The sequence below is a fragment of the Taeniopygia guttata genome, chromosome 4 (genome assembly GCF_048771995.1).
Source record: "Taeniopygia guttata chromosome 4, bTaeGut7.mat, whole genome shotgun sequence".
NCBI classification, from domain to species: Eukaryota; Metazoa; Chordata; class Aves; order Passeriformes; family Estrildidae; genus Taeniopygia; species Taeniopygia guttata.
Genome location: NC_133028.1, coordinates 58,243,487 through 58,266,413, shown reverse-complemented (window position 1 = coordinate 58,266,413; position 22,927 = coordinate 58,243,487). Strand labels below are relative to the sequence as shown.

General features: G+C 37.7%; 1 protein-coding gene across 15 annotated transcripts in view; it reads left to right on the top strand.

Moving 5' to 3' along the window:
• SLC10A7 (solute carrier family 10 member 7) overlaps window positions 1–22,927 on the top strand; it is a 162,752-nt gene that overhangs the window by 1,319 nt on the left and 138,506 nt on the right. For 7 of the 15 annotated variants that reach the window (XR_003960140.4, XM_072928708.1, XM_072928704.1 and 4 more), the window contains exons 2-4: window positions 2,878–2,960; window positions 6,751–6,887; window positions 11,068–11,143. Coding sequence is in view for 12 of the 15 variants with exons in the window: in XM_072928708.1 (XP_072784809.1) it covers window positions 2,878–2,960; window positions 6,751–6,887; window positions 11,068–11,143 (296 nt within the window). In the remaining 3 variants the exon portion in view is untranslated. Of the gene's footprint in view, window positions 1–417; window positions 567–2,877; window positions 2,961–6,750; window positions 6,888–9,756; window positions 9,852–11,067; window positions 11,144–16,841; window positions 18,157–22,927 lie in introns of those variants that run through there. The other 8 variants (XR_012055763.1, XM_072928710.1, XR_012055762.1 and 5 more) reach the window with 7 other exon arrangements.

Sequence of the window (22,927 nt, the reverse complement as noted above, 5' to 3'; positions counted from 1 at the left end):
TATTTCCTCATGGAAGGGAGAGGAAAACAGGGAAAATGCTCCAGTGGAAAGTGGTGGTACACGGGGCAAAGCAGAGCTGTCCCTTGCTGAGCAGGGAGGGCTCCCGGAACAAGGGCTGATGAAATATCCAGTGTTATTTAAACATAAACAATGTAACTTCAAGTATAAACGCAGGGGGTATATCCTCGTCAGTTTCCATTGGAACGTCAGCTCCAGACGTTCATAGATTCCAAGAACAAATTAAATGTTGTATTTCTTCTTCCTAGTTGTTCTCTGATGGTTTGAGAAAAGAGATGCAAAACACTTCAGTAGAGTTCCTCTAGCAGGTCCATGTTATTTGAGAGGAGAAAGAATCTGTCTGTACTTTTATAGGCACAGGGTTTTTTTTTTTTTTAAATTTTTTTTTCTTTTTAACAGAGCTGAAGTTTGAGGATAGACAGCTTCTCACTGAGGAGCCAAACTTTTCCCACCTCTTAGGTTCTGGGAAAAAAATAAAGTGATTTAAAAAATATGGCTCTGAACACATGCTGTGGCAGCTAAGGCTCCGGTACTTCATGGAGTTCAGGGTAGGCAAAATTCCTGCTGTGCAAGGATTCCTTCTAACATCGCTGTGCTGTTCTGCATGGGTGAATAGAACCCACGTGGAGCTTCTTGCAGGATCCGTGCTGTGTTTTCCGCAGACCTTAGAGACTGACTTGAAATTGATAGTATCAGGTGTTTTGTCCCTTTCTGCTTTGAGTGCCGTGCTAATTGTTAGCAGCCACGTGGGAGGTCCTTTTTACTAGAGCAGGAGGTAATTGCTCCTCAGCTCACTTCCTGCATGGAAGCACTGTGATGCTTCATTAAATTATCGCTGCAAAGAGATGTCAAGCTTTGACACTGTATTGTTTCTAGGATAACTTGCTTGAAAAATCTTGGAAACATTGATTGAAAGTAGTGAGCACATGTTCCTCATAGTGGTATTCCCTCCTCTGAAACGATGGGATCTCAGTACTCTAAGGAAGAAAAATATTTCTTTTTAAAAGCAGAAGGAGGTGAGGGGTGGGAAGTATCAACACACGAAAAAAACCTTAGTTTGTCATCTTCCAGCTGACAAAGCCATGCACTGTAATTTACAGGGCTTTAGTGAACGGTATGGATGGTCTAGCATCCATAACCATGGAAGATTGTGCCCTAAATAACAAAGATTTGTGTTGTTGTCACCTTCATGACATAAGCCAAGCCATTTTTGTGTATTTTCCTATTTGATAAATGAGCCCATTTAGTTCCTTTGTGAGAAGAATTTTTCTGTTGTGACCAGAGTTCCCTGTGCTCCTCGAGTGTGTGGTTGCTCTGGTGGTAGAGGCTTCTCCTGGAAGAAGGAGTTCCGGTAGCCCAGTAAAAAAATCATAAACCAGAAAAAACTGAGTCCTGGAAGAACTCCTGTTTTAGCCAGATTAACTCTCTGCCTGTCTGCTGTATGTGCATGTACATAGAGATTCTAATTTTCTAAAGGATTAGAAAAAAGAGGTAATTGTGTCTATAACATATAGTTTTCTGCAGAACTATATATTTATATAATCTTCTGGGGTTTTTCCCCTGCCATCTCTTCAGTTAACATGCCATAATTTTGCAACTAGTCACGTCTTTGTTGCAACTGTAACACTGTAACTCTTGCATTTCCTGTCTTATTTTTACCTTAGACTTCATATATGTAGCTTGCTTGGGTTTTTTTCTTGTTCTGTTGGGTTTTTCTTTTCTTTTTTTTTTTTTTTTTTGTGTTTGGCACACACAGTTTTAGTGTCTTGTCAACAGAGTTCTCTCTGAGAGTAGGATTTGAGTTGAAATGAGATGCTTTTTTGACTTGTACAATCAAGTCCCTCTTATTTAAAGACCATTGACCTTACTCCAGTGTGACCATCAATGTACCATTCATCTGGGGGAGCAGAAAGGTTCCTCTCTTTGCAGTGGCGAGTCAAGGCTGGCTTGTTTGCTGCTGCACTTTTGCTCCTGACAACTTAGGGTCACTTGTAGAGTGAGGATATTACTTTGGTCCTAAGTAGACTGCTAATATTTTCTTTCTAACATAATATCTGGTTGAATGCTCATGAAAAAATGAGCATGTACATTTTATGCCTGGTGGCCTCTGAAGGCAAAGTGTATTAAGAGAATTTGTCATTTTTATAGGAATGTAAAAAAGACTATATTTTAATCTCCCTGGAAAGTGTATATAAATATATACAAATGTAAGCCTTCAATACAGAGGGACCCTTGGTGGTGCAGGCGTCTGCCCTTGCTGTTCTCACTGCAGTAGTGTCTGAAATGTGTTATTGTGGGGCTGGAATGAACCATTTTGAACTGTTTTCTGTTGTGAGTGGAATAACACAGAATTGTATTGCCCTGAGGAAATCATTGCAAGGTGTGATTTGGGATCTTCTGTGCAGGCAGACAGACAGGTGTGTGTGTTGTAGGGAAATAAGTGAGAGGCAGCTGTGTGAGGGATGCCAGTGGCCCTGTGAAGGTACCAGGTAATATTTTTATTGGAGTGCATGGTTTGAGTTTGCTGATGCTGTAGGGATAGTCTGATGACAGAACTGTGAAAAGCCCCCATTTTCAAATTTCCAGAATTTACTTGTGAGTTCTCAGTGGCCTCTAATCATGGAAGTCAAATTTATATGATGACATAACTCACTCTACACTCACTGGTTTACTTTTATTTTAAAATTAATAGCATGCTTTCTGTAACTTGATAGAAATGCAATTCTTTTTATTACAGGCTTTACTGTTAGATTTTCTCCAGGTATTTTTTAAGTATTCTCATTTACTCTGATACAGTATATGCATATCATTATCCCTTTGACTGTACTTCACTTTGTTCTTTATGTTTGTATTTTTTAGGACCCTTGAAACCTGAAATTACCATAACTTACATTGCTGTTTCAGCTATATTCTTTAACAGTGGACTCTCCTTAAAAACTGAGGTACTGTACTGTTTCATTGCTTCATTCCTGTTATGCTCTAAAAAAATTTTTGTGTTCCTTTTGATCATATTTGAATGTAATTGGAATGGTGGTGGTGCTGGGAGGATGGCTATCAATGGAAGATAAATGTTAGATGTTTAAAGAATAACCCTCTTTGATTTCAGAAAGTCCTTCACAAAGTAATGAAGATGATGAAAAGGATAGTGTGAATAAATGTCACCCATCCACAGAGGGTGGGTGGTTTGTCTCTGCACAACTTTAACTAAATGGATGTGATGAGCACGATTTGGAGACTGGATCTCCATCCTCGTTGTGTCCCAAACTCAAATCAGGGTGAGATGCAGCTGTTCACTGCTGGATTGATGGAAACAAAGACCTGGTAGATTTAAGTTACCTTTTTTGGTAGGGCCGGGGCAGCAGCTAAGATTAGCACTAAAGGGTTCCTATGCAAATACAATGTCAATATACAAGGGCAAAGTCTTGGCAATCTTTTCCCATAGCATTTTGTTGTGGACAGGTGGATTTGAGGTACCTACAGTCTGGTGCATATCACAGGCACTGAGATTTGTTTAAAATTCCGTGACACATGTTATTCAAAGAGGAACAGTCTAGGATTCAGAAGAGATGGAGGGGCGTGTAAAGGAATAGTGGAGAAAGGAGATGATGGCTTTTTGCCAAGAGAAGGAGCAGCCTGAGTTGAAATGAAGCACTGCACATCTCTGCTAGTCTAGTTTTCTGATTCCTTTGTGCTGTTGACTAACAAGGGGATGCTATTCATAAGTTGCATGATGCTAATGCCTGAAAGAATCATCACAATTTTGTCCAGTTATCTCTTGGTGGGCTGGGATTTGAGTGAACACTGTGCATTCAACAACAAAAATGTCTCTCTACCTGAATCATGATTATAGTGGTGAACTTTCATCTTTTCAACTTCAATGGAAATAGGCTGTGGAGGGTTCTCTTCCACAGAGAAGAGAACTCAAAACACAAACCTGAGTAGTGTTAATAGAGTGGAGTTTTCCTCTTTTAGGCTTAGGAATATTTGTATGCAGAGAAAAAAAATGTAAAATTTCTTTGCCTTTCACTAGTTTGTATCCTTGAAACCTTGTATTTGCAAAGCAGCTGTGAGAATCAGCAGCATTATCAAAGACCTGATTAGGTTGTCCATGTAGTTTACATATAGCTCCTTCCAGCTAAGGTGATACGAATGACAGGTTTCTGGGCAATGTGTTGTGTCTTACTTTGAACTTACATAACTTTTTTCCATCTATAGTATTAAAAGCAGTATATTGATGTAAATGAAGCTTTTACAGGAGCTGATGTTTATGTCCAGATAGCTGATCTCAGATTGTTTTGGGAGCAGCAGTTAGGGCTAGTGCTGTTATCCAGCTTCATGAAGAACCTTTCCTGAATTTCTGCCATGGAGGTAGCAGACAGAAGAAGAAAATTTCTCACATTGTAGCTTGTGCTATTACTTTCTAAAGTGTATGTTAAAAACAATCCTTATATGTGTTAGGTGGCCAGGTCATGTTTTTATTAAAATACTTTGAGGCACGTTTTAGTTGTTTAAGGCACAACCTAAAGTTAGTATTATTACTCAATAGGCCTTTTTATTGGATTGCAAAGTATATGGTTTTTGCTTTTGGCTTTATTTGTTCTTGACCTGTGTATCAGCTGTTCTACCTTAGACAATGTATTAGTTAGATGGAAACTAGTGTTTGGTATACTTTATGACAGGATGGAGAGTTTGTAAGTGTTTACAGAGGCCTTCTGATAAATCTGACAAAATTAGAAATAACTGATGCTCTTTTAGTGTTACACTTCTGGTTTAATTTGCTGTATAAGTGCATGCTCAAAAAAAATTTGCTAGTGTGTTCAGAAAGCATTTTACAGAATAATTGGCAACATTCAAGGAGAGCCTGTCTGTGCATGGCATTGTTACACTTTCAGAACCAGAGGTGACAAAGGTCCTCTTACATTTGTAGAAATACTCAGTGTTCTCTGACAAGAACATTTCATTCCACCTTAATATAATTCTATTTCATTTTGCAGTGACTGGAAAGCTTGCTCTTTTAAAGCAAATACCTCCCATAGGGCCCCAGAAATTAAATCACATACTTGAGTTATCCATTTCAACGAGGAATTTGGCAAGCCACTGAGAACACTGTTTACTCTGTGTGGGTATTTACTCACGGGAGTCCAGCTGTGACTATCGGAAGAGTGGCTGGATGGCAACAGGGACCCACACCAGCCAGGGAGAGGCTGGATAGGCTCCCTAAAGGGTGTGAAACTCTGGGGAAGACAAGGTAACCTGTTCAGTCTGGTGTGCAGAAACAGAGTCATAACTAGCAGCTTCCAGCAACTTTTTTGAGGTGGCAGATGTATTTTTTTGATAAGCCCTTGTAAATTGTTTAAGAGGTTGAGGCTGTTTGCCTCAGCATTTATGCTGTGATCATCCAGTCTCAGGCATACTATTATAATGATAACTATTCTAAATTACTATTCTCAAAGGCAATCACTGGAAACATTTTCAAGACTAGTAATTTAGATCTGCAAAGATTTGTTCCATCAATACATTCAGTAGGTTGGCTGTATTGTATCACCTTCTGGAAGTTACAACAAGGCTTTCTTTCTGTCTTGGGTTTTGTTTTGGAAGTATCACAGTGTCTTCTTAAAACCATCTGGTTTTGAGGCATTTTCCAATTGTGAAAATATGAAATTAGTAGGATACTTCTGTATGTGAGATACAGATAGACATGTTTAATGCATCTGGAGTGTCAGCTGGAGAATCCCAGCAAATTTGATTTTGAATAAGAGTGCCATCAGTTCTTTTGCATTGTTTACTTGAGAAGAGTGCGAGTTACTGTGAGACAAAGGAAGAGGAATTTTTATTCTCAGTCTGAGAGATTTGAAATGAGTTGAAATGTGCAAGGCTTTTTCCTTGTACTCAAAAACCTGTGTAGAAGGTCCTTGAAATGCCTGAAAAGGCAGAAACAGAGAGACACAGAGCTAGCTGAAGAGTTTTTTTCTTTAAGGGTACTTGATCATCTCTCTGGAGTGCTCTTACACTATTTAAAATTAAATTTTTCTATGTTGTTTACTGAGTCTCCAGTGGTGCTTTAGACTTTATTTCTCTGAAATTTATGGCTTAACAGTTTTTAGCTTGTTATGGTCTTGGTATTCTTTCTTTGTTATTCTTCATCAGCCATATATTTCTTTTTCCTATAAATTTCCTATTGATAAAATAAATAGTCAAAGTCTGCTCCTTTGCTTTTAGGAAAAAAAATAACAAACATAAAAAAACCCGTAACATCACAAATGAATGGTTGGTAATACAAACATCCATAAACATCTTTTTTTTTTAATAGTATAAATGAGAACCACCATTTGTGGCTCTTTTTAGACAGAGGAACCTGAAATCATGTATTCACTACAGGTTTTCACTCCTCTTGATGTCAAAAGTCCGTAAAGTAAACAGCCATCAGTGCAGTTAACACAGGTTTTGAAGCTGTGACAAAGTGCTAAGGCTGCCTGCTGAAAAGCTGCTGTTCTGAGTCTACACTATTATTGAAGTAGTGGACAATTCTTGTGGAAAAATGCCCAGGAGCAGACAGCTTTTATGTTGTCTGAATGTACTTCATTATTAAAGCAGAGATCCAATGATCCCTAAAGGTGACTTTTTGACATGCACTCCTTTTGTATTATAAAGCGGATCCTAGTTTTAAAAGCACAAATGTGATCTTACTTTAGCTGTTATGACTGCAACTTCCTCTCTTCTTTTTCTTTGCAGGAGCTGACAAGTGCTTTGATGCATGTGAAACTACACCTTTTTGTCCAGATTTTTACACTTGTGTTCTTCCCAACAGCAATATGGGTCTTTCTTCAGCTGTTATCAATCACACCTATAAATGAATGGCTTTTAAAAGGGTATGTTTAAGTATAATGGAGTAAAATATATTTGTAGCTGTTTTCTTAAAGGGATGCTTATCCTGCAACTGGTGTTTTGTGGTATTGTGAACAGATTTTGCTGGTTGTTTTTTGTGCTTCAGCACTTTGCTATTGAAAACAAAGTACATGCCCAAGATTATCCCTTCAGGAACCTGGTCTCATTTTCAGGAAGTGTGGGCAGTCTTATGTGTAGGGAGGTTGCAACAGGTTAGCTTTCTTTTTCACAAAACACAGCTGAAGGGATGTGTTGGGTCTCAAGGAAGGTGAGGAAGAAAGAAAAGGAATACTAAAGGAAAAGCATAAATCAGTGAATAAATATTGTGTATGCCACATTCTGGCCCGCTGTTTTTAAGTAGTTTTCATTGAGCATTTCTTACATGGATTCAGTATCTGTTTCCAGCTGAATTATGGGGGAAAAGAGCAAAGTTTTTTTAAGTCAAGAACTTCGTAATGAGCAGAAACTAAGTTAACATGAAAACAGTGTGTTTTAAACCTTGAGTGTACACTGCCAATGTGCAAAGCTACATTGATGGTGTGCTAGGGATAGATGCTATGTTAAAAAAAATAGTTAAAAGGTGTTTTTTTGAAATGGAGTCAATACTTGGTGCCATGCAGGTATACTGGAATGTTGAATATAAAAATCGATTATTTCAGAAAACTAGTGAAAGAATCCCCATTGTTTCTTACTGCTGTGTGAAACATTGCTTGGGGAGTTCTTTGTCTTAAAAGTTTAATGAAAAAGCTGCTCATGTTTGTTTCTACAAGGCCTAAACATAAAGGAGCATTTCATTTGGTTTGTAAGAGGCTTCTCCTGTTGCTCCATCAAGTGTGAATTGGTCCAAATGATAGTGAAAAGGTGATATTGAGACAACATCAATTAAATGTTTACACTCTTTTGCTTAACAGTATCAGTAAAGCAAGGAAATAACAAGATTGCTATATGATGTTCATTTGTATTTAGGTCTTTTTAGTAAAGGGTATTCTTTAAAATAAAATAATTGTGAAGTTTTTTGTCACCTAGGAGAAATACCTGATTTCCCACAGTAGCCAAAATTCCTTTCTAATCCTTGGAGTTTCAGTTTCTGAAGTGCAAAGTGAAAGAGATTTTTGTGGGGTTTTTGGTTCCATGAAGCATGTCTCATTCCTTCTTTCCCATGAATCTTAGTACTTAAGTGACATGATCTATTGCATGAACAAGTGTAATTGTATGTATATGCATGTACAGCTGTAAAACTCTTTGTAAAACTTGGGGTGTATTTATTTTTGTAAAGAAAATAACTACTTGTGCATTTATCTCCCTAAATGTGGAGCCTCAACCAGGCTCATTTTTCATGAGAGCATGTCTGTGTCTTACTAGTGAGCTGCTGTACTTCTGTATACTTCAAGCTGTCTTTCAAGCACTTGTTCCTTGAGTACTGCTTCGGCAATTTTATCTTTTAGTGCAGTAGCTTTGTTGTACTGAGGTTTCATTGAAAGAATGTTCAGATTGAGGTGTTTAATTGAGGTGGTTTGGTTGGTTGGGTTTTTTTTTTTTTTTTTTTTTTTTAAAGAGTGCTTTCTTGAGAAATACTGCTGTTCAGGACACACTCAGAGCAGCAGCCACTGCGCTGGGAGCTGTACAGTGTGATGCAGGTGCAGAGGATACTGACTCTGTCCTAATTCTAGAATAACACATTTCAAAGCAGGTCCCTGTGCATGTGTGAGGAGCTGATGTGAGGGACTGTGCTGTGGCAGGTCTGTGTAAACAAAGTTCACCCTAATCCCCCACAGCTGTAGTTTTTATTCCCTTAGAAATGCTACAGTACCTAAGGAAAACAGGGAGGGAGGAAGACAAGTTTGGGTAAAGTTACTTCCTTATCACACATTTAGTACAGCATGTGGGGGAGGCTGGTTGATAGCCCTCAAAAAGGCCTGGAAAAACAGGCATGTGCTCTGCATGCAGCACCCTTTGGCAGGGTGGCTCCCCTGGGCACTGCAGTTTTCCCCTGCTCCCTACACAAGGTTATGCCTGAAAGGTGCAGCCCACAGAACCTTTTCCATCTTGCATCAGAATACATGGTAGATTCTCCCATCCTCCCTAATGGTCTGTTTTGCTGTAAGTGTTATTTGATAGGCAGATTTGGGTAGTACCAGCTTTTCACCTGTGTTTCTACAGCTGAGTGGGACTGTTTTCTTTCACCCCTCTCTGTCTGGGATGATATTAGGAAGTTTGTTGCATTGCAATTATTTTGAGATTTGTAAAATAGAGGAGAAACTGACATCCTCCCAGGCATCTTCTAAGTTAATTTTTTTGTTAGCTGGCCAGGTTTTGCATTGACAACATCTATTTGAAAAGGAGCATGATGAAGGTTATTAATTTATGCACAGATTCACCTCTTCTCCACTTTTATCATGTGGCGTTGAGCACAGGTGGTAAGGCACGAGATGCAAAGATTGGGTATAAGATATGACTTTAGAGCTTTCACATCTCTAAACATGTGACTTCAGGCTCTATGCTCAGTTGTCTTTAGTGGTATCAGCAGAACAGCAAGTGTTTGAACCCCTGATGTTAGTACTCATAGCATTGCCTGATGCAGTGGAATATATGAGTTGGTTGATTGTTATCTCTAGTAGTCTCTTTGCCATTAGAGGAATCTGTTTATATATTGGTAGAACTGTGTAGTGATACAAACTGAAAAAAAAATTGCAGGTGCATGTTTCAATGCACCCAAGAGTGTGCCCTTTTAATGTGTACCAGGTTTTTTAGATTAATATTGCTTGATAGAGATTTTTATTTTTAATCTCAAACGTATTATTTTCAATTTGAGAGGGTTAACAGAGATTGTATAATTAAATCTTTCCCTTATAGTATGGAGAATCCCTGCCAGCTGAGATGAATGCCCTTGCACACATTTTGTACCTCTCTGGATAACTCTGAATTTCATCCACTCCTTATTAGAGCAGGTGAGAAGTTTGAGGAGCTGGCTGCCACATAGGAGAGATAACAGTATCACAGTGTAGGAGACAGACATCAGAATTGCCATGTGGTTGTCTTCTGTATATTTTCCTATATTTTTCCAAACTTTCCTGTACAGTTTCTTTTTCCTTTATTTATTTTCTTTTCAGTGTGAGCTTATTCTGCCATGTGCTGACAACTCTCTGCTGCCATTACTTATTTCACTGTAAGCTGAAGGTGCTCTGTGCTTCCAAGGTGGTGCTTGGCACCTTGTGGTTGGATTTATAGAATGCTTACATTGGTTGCCTCTTTCCTTTCCCACAATATCTGTAGCTGACAAAGGGAATGCTGTCATTGTCACTTACTTGTTTCTTTTCTTTAAGCTTTTTGTATATTTGCAGAATATCAATTGCACTGTAATGTGCACGCTGGTGCCTGGATTTAATATTTCTGTTTGCTGCAGCTTTTTGACACTGCCTTTCTTGGGGCTTCTACTGACAGGGTTATGAATGCAAAGTAGTTCACAACTAGTAATTGGTCTGAATTAGAATCTCAAGCTCCAATACTTGAAATCATATGTAGATTCCACACTTTTGGGGATTTTGCAATCTATTTAATTCCATGAATTACTGTTCCTTCCAAGTCAATACAGTTTTTCTTCAGAAGCCCTATTCTACTTAGCCTCAAATTTAATGGTAGTTTATTGTGGTGTGATTTTGTGGACTGTCTTTGAAAACAAAGGAAAGTTTGCCACTTTTTTCTTACTTTGCAACAGCATTTACTGTGCACTTCAATAACTTTGCTGCACAAACAATGCTAAAAATGACAATAATAATAGGTATCTTGGATTTCTAAAGTGTAAGAGAAAGCTGTTGATGCTTTGATGGCAGTCAGGTGATTTTATCTGGAAGTCTGTGATAGATGTGGAGACCTTTGTGAATGAGAGCTACAGTACTACAGATGGGGAAGTGGAGTCACAGAGAGGTTAAGTGTTTGTGTTTTTGCATGGTGACATGACTCTTCACCGTGCTGACCGGTGAAAGATGGCATAGAAGTGCTGCCAGCAGGAGTGCTCTTCCTGGTGCAGGGCTGTAACTGATTGGAAACTGATTGCACTGCACAGGTAATAAGACTTTCTACTCTGCTATTTGGTCTTTTCAGGCAGCAGGTTGCTTAGTGTTTGCCTCCTGAAAGGAATGTAACATTCTTTTTTGTTGTTTTCAGCTTGCAGACAGTGGGCTGCATGCCGCCTCCTGTGTCTTCTGCTGTAATTTTAACCAAAGCTGTTGGTGGGAATGAGGTGAGTTTGAATTTTGGCTTTTTTAAGCAGGCATTCAAGCAAGTATTTATTGATGATGAACTCAAGTGGCAAAGCACAGACAGAAATGTGACACTGCTGTGGTTTCTAAAGCATTCTGGAATTAGGGATTGGGTGTTGACTTGGTGTCAAACAAGGAAAACAGTGATATGTTATGTGCTGGCATTGGTAAAACTGAAAGAAACTCACTTTTCTGAGGTGATACAAAGGTTTCTGATAGAAATTAGTGTTGGGAGATTTCTGGTGGTTGCTGCGCTGGAAGTCCTAACCCTAGAATGTCCTTGTGCTGTGTTGTAGTTATTGCACAGACCAATAGATTTGCAGTGAAGTCATACCCTTGCAGAGATTCGGTATTAAAAGGTCCTGTAGTTGGAATTTCTCAAGCATGAAGCTGCAAGTGTATCAAGTGACATGGCAATACAAACATGGATTTAAATCTTATATTGTTATTTGAGACTACATGAAGTGAAAATTCAAGGAAAGTGATGCAATACAAAGCTCTCAACAGATAGGAAATGCTGAGATAGAAGTTGTTGGTGCAAACTCAGCTTGGTCATGATAAATTTCTGCCTTAAAATGGCATATTCTGGTGTAATTTCTGACTCTTTCTTTATCCACAAAGCACTTGCTGTTTTCAGGAAGGCCAGATAAATGACATTTAGGAAATTAATCCAGCTGTGCTAATTAATGAGTTTGTTTTCTTCAGATTTGCCTCCTCATAGCTTCTGAAGGTGGAGGAGACCTGGTAGGTGAAGAAAGAAGGGAATTAACATTGACAGATGGGATTTACACCCGGGGCTGTTGGATGCTATTCTGAACAGTTAAAGGCAAATCTTAATTCATCCATAGAACCCCTGTGTGAGGTTGGGTGGTACCCTTCAACCACATGTTTTAAATATGGCCATTAGTTGTGAACTTCTCATTTTCTGAGTTTAGGCTCTTGGGACTGATTAATGTCAGCTTTGAAAACACATGGTAGCACTGAAAGAGATTGAAGCTGTACTTTGTACTGACAAAGTGCTGTTTAATTGCTTTATCCTCTAAAGAGAGACCCAAAGTATTTCAAGTCAACCATCTCTAATTATGGGCAATCCTGATGCACATCACTGTCTGCCAGTTTGCTACCTTGAAAAAAGAACCATAAAATTGTCTGATGGAGGTGCTGGGGAGTAGTTACTATAAAGAAATAATTCAAGTACCTAATAGTGATCAACAGAGAAATGAGAGGTTTTCCAGTTACGATTTTACATGTAGGTACTGTAAATTACAGCAAGATGCCACATAGTGAACAGTGAGGATTAATTGAGTGAATGCTCATTCAGCACTGTTGTACTATCCTTGGAAAAAACTACAGTAAGATTGGTTAGTTGAAAGCCATATAATTCAGCGTACAGGAGGGAGAGAGGTACTTTAGTTTCTTGACCATTAGAGAGCACTTTCTTATGGTGGTGTCCTTTGGGGTGGTGAGGGTGTGTGCATTTTATACCTGAAAAAGCTGAAAAATGGCTGCTTTCTATTATGTGATTATATAAATCACTGACAAGGTAAGCTTTAAACTTCTGATTTTTCTGTGCTGAACTGGTGTTAGAGGAATGTAAAATTGCATACCTTGTAGTAAGTTTTACAGATAGTTGTTGACAGCAGAGAGGGTGAATCAAGAATTTAGTCTTGGGAATTGAGAGTTCTCAGGCTCTAAGAGAGTCTGTAAAGGAAACACTCCCTTTAAACACACTCAGTGTAGACAAAGAGTGTGGCAAAGTTATTGCGAAACTTCACCTGTTGACTTGTTTCCAATGCATGCAGATTTTTGGAATTTGATGTTTCTTTGTTGTTCAGACTAATTTGTCTTCTGAAGAGCGCCAAATCACATCCCTTGTGCTAGGGGAGGAAAACAGTTGCATCTCTCCTTGCCGGACTTCAGCTGAGCTGTTACTGATGTGTTTCTATAAGCAGAACACTGCATTTTTTCCCCTTTCAGTTTGAATCCACTCTGATATATGAAGAATTTAAACGTGGGAGTCAGTTGGAAGTACAAATGGTTATACTGTGAGAGTGTTTGTTCATAATAATGCTTCTTAAACTGCTTTTTGCCTCAACAAATGTATATGCTTACCTAGAGAAATTGATTTGTCTGAGGATGTATCTACACTGCGTAATAGAATGTGAAGATAAATGAGCTTGCTCAGGACTATAGCAAGGAAGCTCCACGTGAAGTAATTAGTCTGAGAAGTGTCCTGCTGCTGTAGAGTACAGACACACCCTCACTAACTGCTCTGAAGACCTCTTTGGGTGTCTTGAAACACGGCACTTAAGAGCTGTGGTGGTTTGCCTGTGTTATGAGAGTGTTAATTGTCAATTTGGACTTGGGGTATTCTCGAAGAAATATCAGGCCCTGTGTCATGGTAGAAGTAGTATCCCTGGGGCTGGGGAAACATGGTCTCTATTTTTAACTCTCTCATCAACCTTTTGGGTAAAACAGAGTCTTACTGTGTCTCTGGAGTTGGCTGTGATGCATAATAGCACACTTGTGTTTGAAGATCAGTGCTGAAAAAATCTGATATAGGATCTATATTTTACTGGCCTGGCGCAGAGTAATTAAGTATTTGGTCAAGTGCTTTGAAAGTGACTTACATCATTAGAGGCTACTTGGGTAGTGGATTTTGTTGCATATTAATTGTAAAATTTGGTTGTGAGATGATAAAAGTGAGACTTTCTTCTCTGTTTCGCTTTCACGCTGATTCTGCATCATTGCTCCTGTGATTTTTTCCTGTTACTTTCATTAACCCTGCAAGCAACTTTCTAAACCAGCCTATTCCTAGCTTTTGTCACAAATGCACTTAGTTCATTAGCAAAGCCAGTTTCAAGTACTGAGGGTTAGTTTGATACATATGAAGGCCTATATGAACAAAAAAAGTTTCATATGTTGACTAGTGAAAAATGAGGAGGGATCACCATAAGAATGGAAATCTAATTTTTAATTTGTTGATATTTTCTCAATTACTTAGTTGTTTCTGTTAATCAGTCTCATGTTTTGTCTAGAGGACAGTCCATGAAGTTAAAAAGATTGGAATGAAAACCAGAAGGCCTCACATTTGTTCTTCACTCTTGTGCTGTGAAGGGTCAGAATTTTAATGGTGTAGCACACTGACAGCACTGAAGGCTTTGTTATGTCTTTTTTTTTTTTTCAACAAGTCTTGTAGTTTTTCAGTGAAATTATAAAAACAATTTCTTTAAAAGTCTGCAACAGAAACAAATAAATATGTCATCAAGGCACTGTTAAGACAAACCTGTTAAAAGCTCAGAGATACTCAGACAGAAGTGCTGTAGAGATGCCAGATATTACTACAAAGTATTCAGACAGCAAATGTCATACTCTCCTTAAGAATCAAAGTAATGAAGAAAAGAGATTGAAAATTAGATCTATAAGTCTATTATCAGTTTGGGAGAAAAAGCAATTTGTGATGACTTTTTATGGAAGCTTAATGACATACTTTTGAGAAGTGTAACATAACAGGCAGGAGCTGTTATGGAATTGTACAGATAAATCGTGGCAGACAGCTCATTTTGTTGAAGAATACTTTGGCTATTTTGCTTTCTCATACACCACACAACCACTGAGGATTTTTTGTTATTGTTCAGTTGAGCTGAAGCTTGTACAAAACCTCTTAATCAATGTGCTGCTTTATTTTTTTTTTGCAACTTTAATGTTGCTATGCCCTTTTGTAAAACAAGGTGTTGCACACGCAAGGCAAGATTTTGAAATATAAAGTAGGGTAAAATGAAGAAAGCCAAAGAGTTGTTCATGAAATAAGGTATAATGTAAAGAAATAGTTCTATTATTGATTTTTAGATTTGTTTTTTGAAGCAGATGTAGAACATAAAACTGAGTACAAATTTGCAAGGTCCACAGCTAACCTTTCTGAGAAAGAATCGAGGGAGAGCAGCAACATTTACCAACAAATTATATACAATAGTTTTAAATGCTATTTTGAAAAACATAGCACATGAATAGTTTCTGAGAATTGAAGACTGGAAAATTCCTTTGTCTGTCTCTGTGTTTTTGGGGTTTTTTTTTAGTAGAAATAAAGAAAAAGTGAACTCTAACACTACTGTAAAGTCACAGGAAAGATATTGATTTCTCTAAAAATATCTGAAGTTCTTTGAACTGTGTATACAGGTACGTTAACCTTTTAGAAAACAAAATAAAATGAATAAAAAGAAGTGCAAGCTCTAATGGTTTGTGATTCATACACTGACTGATGCACCAGTGTACCGTGAGTGTTTACTCTTGGAAGGTAACACATGAACATTATGAAATAAAAATTTTTTAAGATCTTCAAATCTTGATGTTTAGTTATCTTCTATAATATAGTTTTTCCTCTCTAAATATAAGTCCGTAGTGTTGTCTAAAATTTGATTTACAGATTACACTTAAAATATTCACATGTTCAGGCTTTGTTTATGAAAGGGTAAGTAGTTTAATTATATTGTTTTTAAACATGATACTGTAAAAGGAAAATAAATACCATGATTCTTTTTTCCTTTCCTAAGTAGTAATTTTTGTCTGCCTGCACAGATTAAACAATTCTAAATGAAAATTAAATAATTCTACTATTAGATACTACACTGAATTCACTTGAAAGTATGAGAGTGTTGGAGGATGAATTTAGGTAAGATGTCTGTACTTCACATGTACAAATATAAAGAACTGTGTCAACATAAGCTTTGTATGTACATAGGAGCTGTTGTGCTGTTAGTCACCCACTCTATTCTAGTATTACAGTCTATTTTTTAATGTATCCTTAGAGTTTTCTTTTACTGTTGCTGTGCTTTGAGCTGATGGTTTTTATTGAACTATTTATTGATGCTTAGGGTTTTTTCCTTCCCTGAGTGGTGAGTGCATTTTATATCCATCAATGCATAGGAGGAGCCCAAATTATTACTTACAATATGAATTTCATCACTGTAATGTGTCCCAGTCATGCAGCTCCATTAGCAATCTCTAGAGTTCCTCATATCTTCTCAAGTCTTCCATAACCCAAAGCAATTTGGAGTCTTTGGGGTTTTTTCCTTCCCTCACTGATCTCCTTTTGTTTATCAATAGTAGTTGTAATACAAACCCACTAGTCAAACTGCTGAGAGCAAAGGGGATTTTCAAAGCCATGCAGCTCTGCTCTTAATTCAGAGGAGCAAATCCAGGCTAAAATGAGGTGTGTGAAATCCCCAGCCAAGCACTTCAGCTTCAAGCTCTTTACTTTGTATGAAGTTTCAGATTCTCCAGCACCTTTGAAAAGCAGCTGATTTACTAACCCAAGGTGTCAGTGGTTGAGTTACACTTGGGATAAGATTTAATTTTGTCTCTGGTTGCCATTACCTGTAACTGAGGGTCTTTCATATTGCTCGTAAGGTGTCCAGTGGAAAAAGTCTTGGAAGTGCAAGACTCTTAGAGTTGTGCAGTTAAGATATATAAAACAGAACTTGCAGTCTTGTGCATGTTCAGCCTTCCCTTGTAGCAGTTCTGCCATAATACAGAATGCTGTAAAATAGGCTCTTTAAATTGTACTAAACTGGGCTGTGGCTGGAAGCTACCTGGGATCATCACAGCCTTGTTTTTACAGCTGTGTTTGCACAACTGTCTTAGATCTGACTTTGTAAGAGTGTTGCTATTGCTGTTTTGCAGTGCTTGGCTGGGAAGCCAGTATTTTTGTCTGCTATGGCACAGTCACTGACCCTGAAAGCTGTTTGTGGTGTAAAGAAGCCAGGACAGAAAGGAGAGTCTTGCTCTCACGCTTGACAAAAGTGGCCTTTTAAAGAAAGGTAGTTTTGAGTTTGTCTTGGGTTCTTTGTCTTGAATTTGTCTGCAGGTTAATTCAGTTTGAGGTTATACTGTGCAGGAGCTTCCTTTATTTAGCAATGAGTGCTGTATGAAATGCATTGTGCATGCAAAGCAAGCATTTTTAAATGTGAGCAGTTCAGAAATAGTTATATTAAAGTATTTGCAGAGAGTGGAGTCCAGTGCTCTAAAATTCATGCTCTGTACTTTTTGCTGTTTAATTTTATGCCTGTTTGAGAGAGAGCAGGTATTTTGCTATCAAGGAGCAACCCGCCCTCCCTAACTCAACCGTTGAAGATAAACATGTTTTGGAGGGCAGTGAAAATTGGAAAAATTATTTGAAAAGTTACAAGTGATTTGTTTGCAGTGGAGTGTTTTTTTGCAGTCTAAATTCCATTGAGCACCTGCATTCACTGTGTGAGGGTGATTTTCTAATGAAAACCCTTCTTTTGGCAGAGTGGTGCAGTAGTTTGCTGGCACTGAAACCCAGGGACGTGCTGGCTTCTGGTTCCACTTTATAGCTCACTGCAGATACATCTAAATTAAACAAATATCTATTGAGAGCAAAAAATGCCATTTAGGAATTTCTTTGATGGATTTAGTCTAGGAGCATTGCTATTGGAGTTCTGAACACTGACTTGTAAATAGATAATGTTACATTGTTTCATCTTTTTTTGTTTTTACCCTTTTTGTGTTAAAATCAAAGCTTTAGCATATTTCAGTTGGTAAATTTTTTCCTGTATCCTGGCACTGTTTTAGCTGGCATGAATATTTTTGCTTAGCGGCTAATAAGAATATATAGAAAAGAAAGTAACTTAAACATGTACATAATTTCTTTTCTTTAGCTCTCTTTTTGGGGGTTCAGTATTAAGTCCTGATTTGTGGAAATAAAAGCTGTAAAACATGAAACAGGATTTTCAGTTAAAATTATTATTCTCTTTAAATTTCATTCCCTTTCAAGGAAATTAAATTTATTTTATTATTCTTTCTTATCATTGTGATTATGAAAGAACATTGTGAATGTTTTTGTCTTCTAAATTGTTTGTCAATTTATTCAATATGTGTTAAGAAAATGTGTTTTACACTCTGTGAGGAAAATGTCGTTTGTGTGAAGACAGAACAAACTCCTAGGTTATTTTATATACAACTAAATAAGCCCAAATTTTTTAAAAATTCTTTCATAGGAGAAGTTTGGATATTTTAGAAGTGTTTTCCATTTGTACTTTTCTGGTAAACTGAACTTTTTGTTCAGTTTTTAGTTAGAGCACATGGCAAAAAGTGTGGAGATCAGCAGAGCAGCAAATTTTTACAGATTTCAAAGCATTTTTTATCCTTCAGTTTCTGGAAAATATTGGCCCTATGATGAAGTCTGAAAAGAGAAAGCTGCTGATAAAGTGTTTCTGGACATGCTGAAGTAAAGCCATGTGTTTCCAGGGAACCCTTTTTCAGACATGCAGACCCCATGCTCAGGTGCTTTAGTTCTCAGCCAGGATTTTTGCTCATGTTCCCTCATGAATATGTCCTTTTCTATTTGAAATCCTGTAATTTGCTGCCACTTTGAAATTATTGGGGTGGGGTGGGAGAACAGCAGCACTTGGACTAGCTGGTGCAGAAGCTTAAACTCTTGTACTCACAGGGAAGCCCCTATGAGCAGATGGAAGTTTTGAGATGCAGGAGACTGGTGAAGGAGTGCCCTGGTGAACAGCGGCCCCATATAATTAATCTGTGTGATGGGGGAGAAGAAGTTTTGCTGTTAAACATAATCTTTGCCAAACCATCCAGAACCTCGTGGTATATACCCCCTATACAAGCTGCATTTACAGCCTATTTGCTTCTCTGGCTCTTGGGGTCTCCTCACCAGCCTCAGCCTGACCTCCCCAGGTCTGTGCTGTCTGTCTCTGCATCCTGCCCTGCCCCAGGCCCCTGGGGTCCCCAGGGAGTTGACACCAGGAGCAATTTTCCCCAAGATTCAGGGGAATAAAAAACTTGCCTTTAATTGAGGTGGATACTGTAGGTCTGACTTCATCTATTTGTTTTTAATAGTAAAGACACTTTTAGTAAGACCTGCCTAAGCAAACAGAGAATCTTTGCTTATCAGCAAAGAAGTCAGCAGCCATGTGCTAACCAGGTAGTCTAATGCAGTTATTCTGGTAATTATGTGGCACATGAGCAAAAAAGAGTATTACTGGGCTTGAACTGAACTGCGTTTGAGCTGGTAAGTTGAGAGCAACAGTGTATTTCCTGAAATAGTGTGCCAATTTATGTGTATTACTTTAGTGAAATTTTGCAACTCCCTGTTCTAGCAGATACTGTAGACTATTGCAACAGGATTCCCAAAATGTTGAATTTCTAGTGTGTAGATGGCTTTGCTTAGTTAGACATATTTTTTTTGTTATATTTTTTAATGATCAAAATTAATTTTGTTTAGTGATATGGTTGTAAAATATCTGTAATGTATATGGCGATGTATCCTTGAGGCATGCTGTGTGAGTGCTCCAGCTCCAACTGCATATCCAAAACCTTTTAAAAGGAAATCTCAATGAGCCCTATGGGATAAAGTAAATTATTACATGTGGTGAACTCTTAAGTCATAGACCAAGGTCATGGCAGTGAAAGTGTATTTCAAAAAGGTTTTATCTGTGCTTGGAAAGCAAATGAAATCTCTCATCATTAACTTTAGAATTATAGTTGTAAGAGGATTTTCACTAGAGGTGAAAGATCAAGTTCATGGCGGACATAATGGAGTCTGAAAAGTTATTTCTCAGCCATAATACTGGGCATGAAACATTCACTGAGGTTTTCACGTTATTGAGTTTACAGTCCATAATCTGGATGCTGAAGATCAGAATGGTCGTCATCATTGCTACTGTTATGGCTTTATTTCAACGTTTGAAATGGGGAAATTTTTTTTTTAATTGTAAAGACTTTAAAAAAAATATCCTAGATTTTCAGGTGTATCAGTCTCTGCCATTGCACTCAGGCTACTTTAATAATAATGATAATAATCCTTCTACAGGAAGATAATTTTGTAAACCTGAATGATGTTAGTAAATCCATCAAAGCACATGTGCATGCAGTGATGTGATCTCTGTTTTTATGTGCTGATAATTCACATAAATCAGAAAGAACAATGGTGAAGGGAAACAGGGAAGAAAAGCATAAGTAGAACTAAAGTTCTTAGAGACCCAGAATTTTATCCTGTTGATGGAAATGGATATTTGTTTGTCTGTTTATTCAACACCGTGCTCTATTTTGCTAAACTTTTTGTGCGTACACACATTCCAGTGGTACCAATGAACAACAGAAACCTGCCCAAGACTAGAGTCTAAACTCTGTGCCTGCACCTTGGGACTGGTTTTGCAAATATCCCTGCCTGTAGCAGCACTTGCTTACGGAGTTTATAGAGCTTAGCCTGTTTGCTTGCAGAAGTGATGAAATCTGCCAGTGATGTTTTAAAGACAAGCATTAAAAAATCATCTCCAAAAATGAATCTGTGCTTTTGCTGTCATGAAGGTGATTCTATTTACAGGAAAGTTTTAGCTGTTGCAGTTTTATTCAGAATAGTCTTCTTAGCCCTCTTTTCCTGCCATTTCACTTTTGGGTTAAAATTTAATGTTTTGCTATTTTGTTTTCTTAAATCCTTCTATCTCCTTAAGAGCAGGTATTTGTTCCTCAAGTTACAACTGCAAATGACAAGCACATTACATATTTTTGTCAAGTGTTATTTTAATTTCTTTGAATTAAAATTAAAATTAAATAAAATAGATAAAATTAAAATAAAATTTATTTGAGCTAATTCCACAGTAGTAAGATTTTGTAACTGGAACTACAGCAAGTCAGCTCTAAGAGTGGCTATCAAGTTGTATTCTACTTGAGCAAAGGATTTTGTTTCAAATGAATGTGTTTTTTGGGAAACCTTTCATATATTCAGTGCTTACAAGTTTACTTAAAAGTCCTGTAGGAAGAGGAAGCATAAACTGGCTTGATAGATTACCTGTAATTCAAGATATGGCAGCAGCATTAAAATTAGACATAAAATCTCAGTTCTGATCTATACATGTGTTTTATGCTTCTGTTTAAAAATTGTGGTCCTTCAATTTAGGAAATATATCCTATAACATTTTTTCCTGTACTGTTAATATCATGTATGTTATGTCAAAACCACTTGTTGTACTTTCATAATCCAAATGGCCTGCAATATCAGCCTTGAGTAAGACTTTCTGTGTAGGTTATGTCCTCCAAGGCATATTGTAATGTAGTTGGTGGTCTCTCTTACACCTTTTCTTCTCAACCAGCAGTGTCTGTGCAGCTGTGAGACATTTCAGTTCCTAAGCCTAGTCACAAATGTCTGTGACCTTTTGATACAGGGTCATTTCTGCTGTTTGCAGCACCTGTACCGACAGCTTCTGCATGGCTTAGTTACCTGTAATTTATGATCTGAGGAGCTCAGAACAACAGGTGGTATTTCTAGGTATGAAATACACAGAAAAATGCACAGTATTGTACAGTGCTGTCCTCAAATGTCTTTTGCAAACAAGTCACTCTGGGGCATCTGTGCTCCATAAGGGGTCTGCTGTCAGGACCCCTTGAGGAACAAATGCCTGTTGTTACATTTGGGTTTTCAAACCTTCCTGAAACTCCCAGTAGATAAAACTTAATTTTATATCATCTTCTGTGAATAACAACAAAATACATACCTTGTAACTTGGATTTCTTTTAGTTGATTCCTCAGCATTTCAATTCAATATTTCTGAAATTTAGACTAGTCCATTGAATTAACTAAGTTCTATAGGTAACAATGTATACGTGTATACAAATTTAAACCACTAGCCTATGCAGAAGTTTTGTGTAACTTTGTTTTATGTAAATATGAACTCATTGAATATTTTATTACTGAGGTAATTTGTGAGTCTGACAGTTGTGCTCTCTCTGTGATCGTGATTCAGATGTTTCCTTAAGAATGTGTAAAATCTTCCTCATTGTCTTAGCAGCCTCCCAGTTCTTCCCCTCTCTGGGATTTTTATATAGTATATCATTTATATTTACAGTATATTTACATAGTATATTACATAATATATTATGTAAATATACATAGCACATTGTGTAAGCATTCTGTCTTATTTCTAAGTGATTAGACTGATTTTAATTGCTCTCCTCTTCCAAAACATCAGCCAGTTGCAGCATGCTGCTTGTCATCTTCCCTACTATTATAAAACCACAGTGTAAATCTGTAGTAGTCTTCTGTTTCCCTGACTGTCTGGTTTTAATATCAGTCAGTGCTTCTTCCAGATTGCAAGAGGATTTTACACTCAGACGAATGACTTGTCTACTAACTTAACATACAGTGTCTTGTGAGGTGGATGGCTCATTTAGCAACACTTCCAGCAGGCTGTGTTCATGGTTTCTTTATCAGCTTGTGGGTGTTTTTGTTTGCTTTGTGGGTAGTGGGAGGCAAGAGTATCTTTTAATACTGTAATAATTTTTTGCAGCCTAATGCAGATCTGCCATACAAGCAGATTTTAAAGAGATTTCCTGTCTTTCAGGCTTCAATTTCCTTCTAAATTGTGTGATGCAAGGCAATGGAAAATTTCATTTTGTCAGGTTATTTCTTCCTGTGGAACATATTGTAATATACTGAGACTTTATTCTGAGCCATCTCATTTCTTAGATGTTTTTACAAAACTGAAAATAGTTGAGTTGGGTTTTCCTTCTAATTAGCACATGCCAGCTGCTTCCAGCAAAAGAACACCTGTGCTGCTAGTGAAGGTACCTGGAACCTTGGGTGTGATTCTTCTCCTTTATCCTAGTGTAAATCAAATATTCTTCTGTTGAAGTCAAAGCAATGGGGTGGACCAGTGTAGGTGAGAGTCACAAAGGAAAATTGAATCGATGTCATTTCTAGTAGGTGCATTCCAGAGGCAGTAATTGGTCTG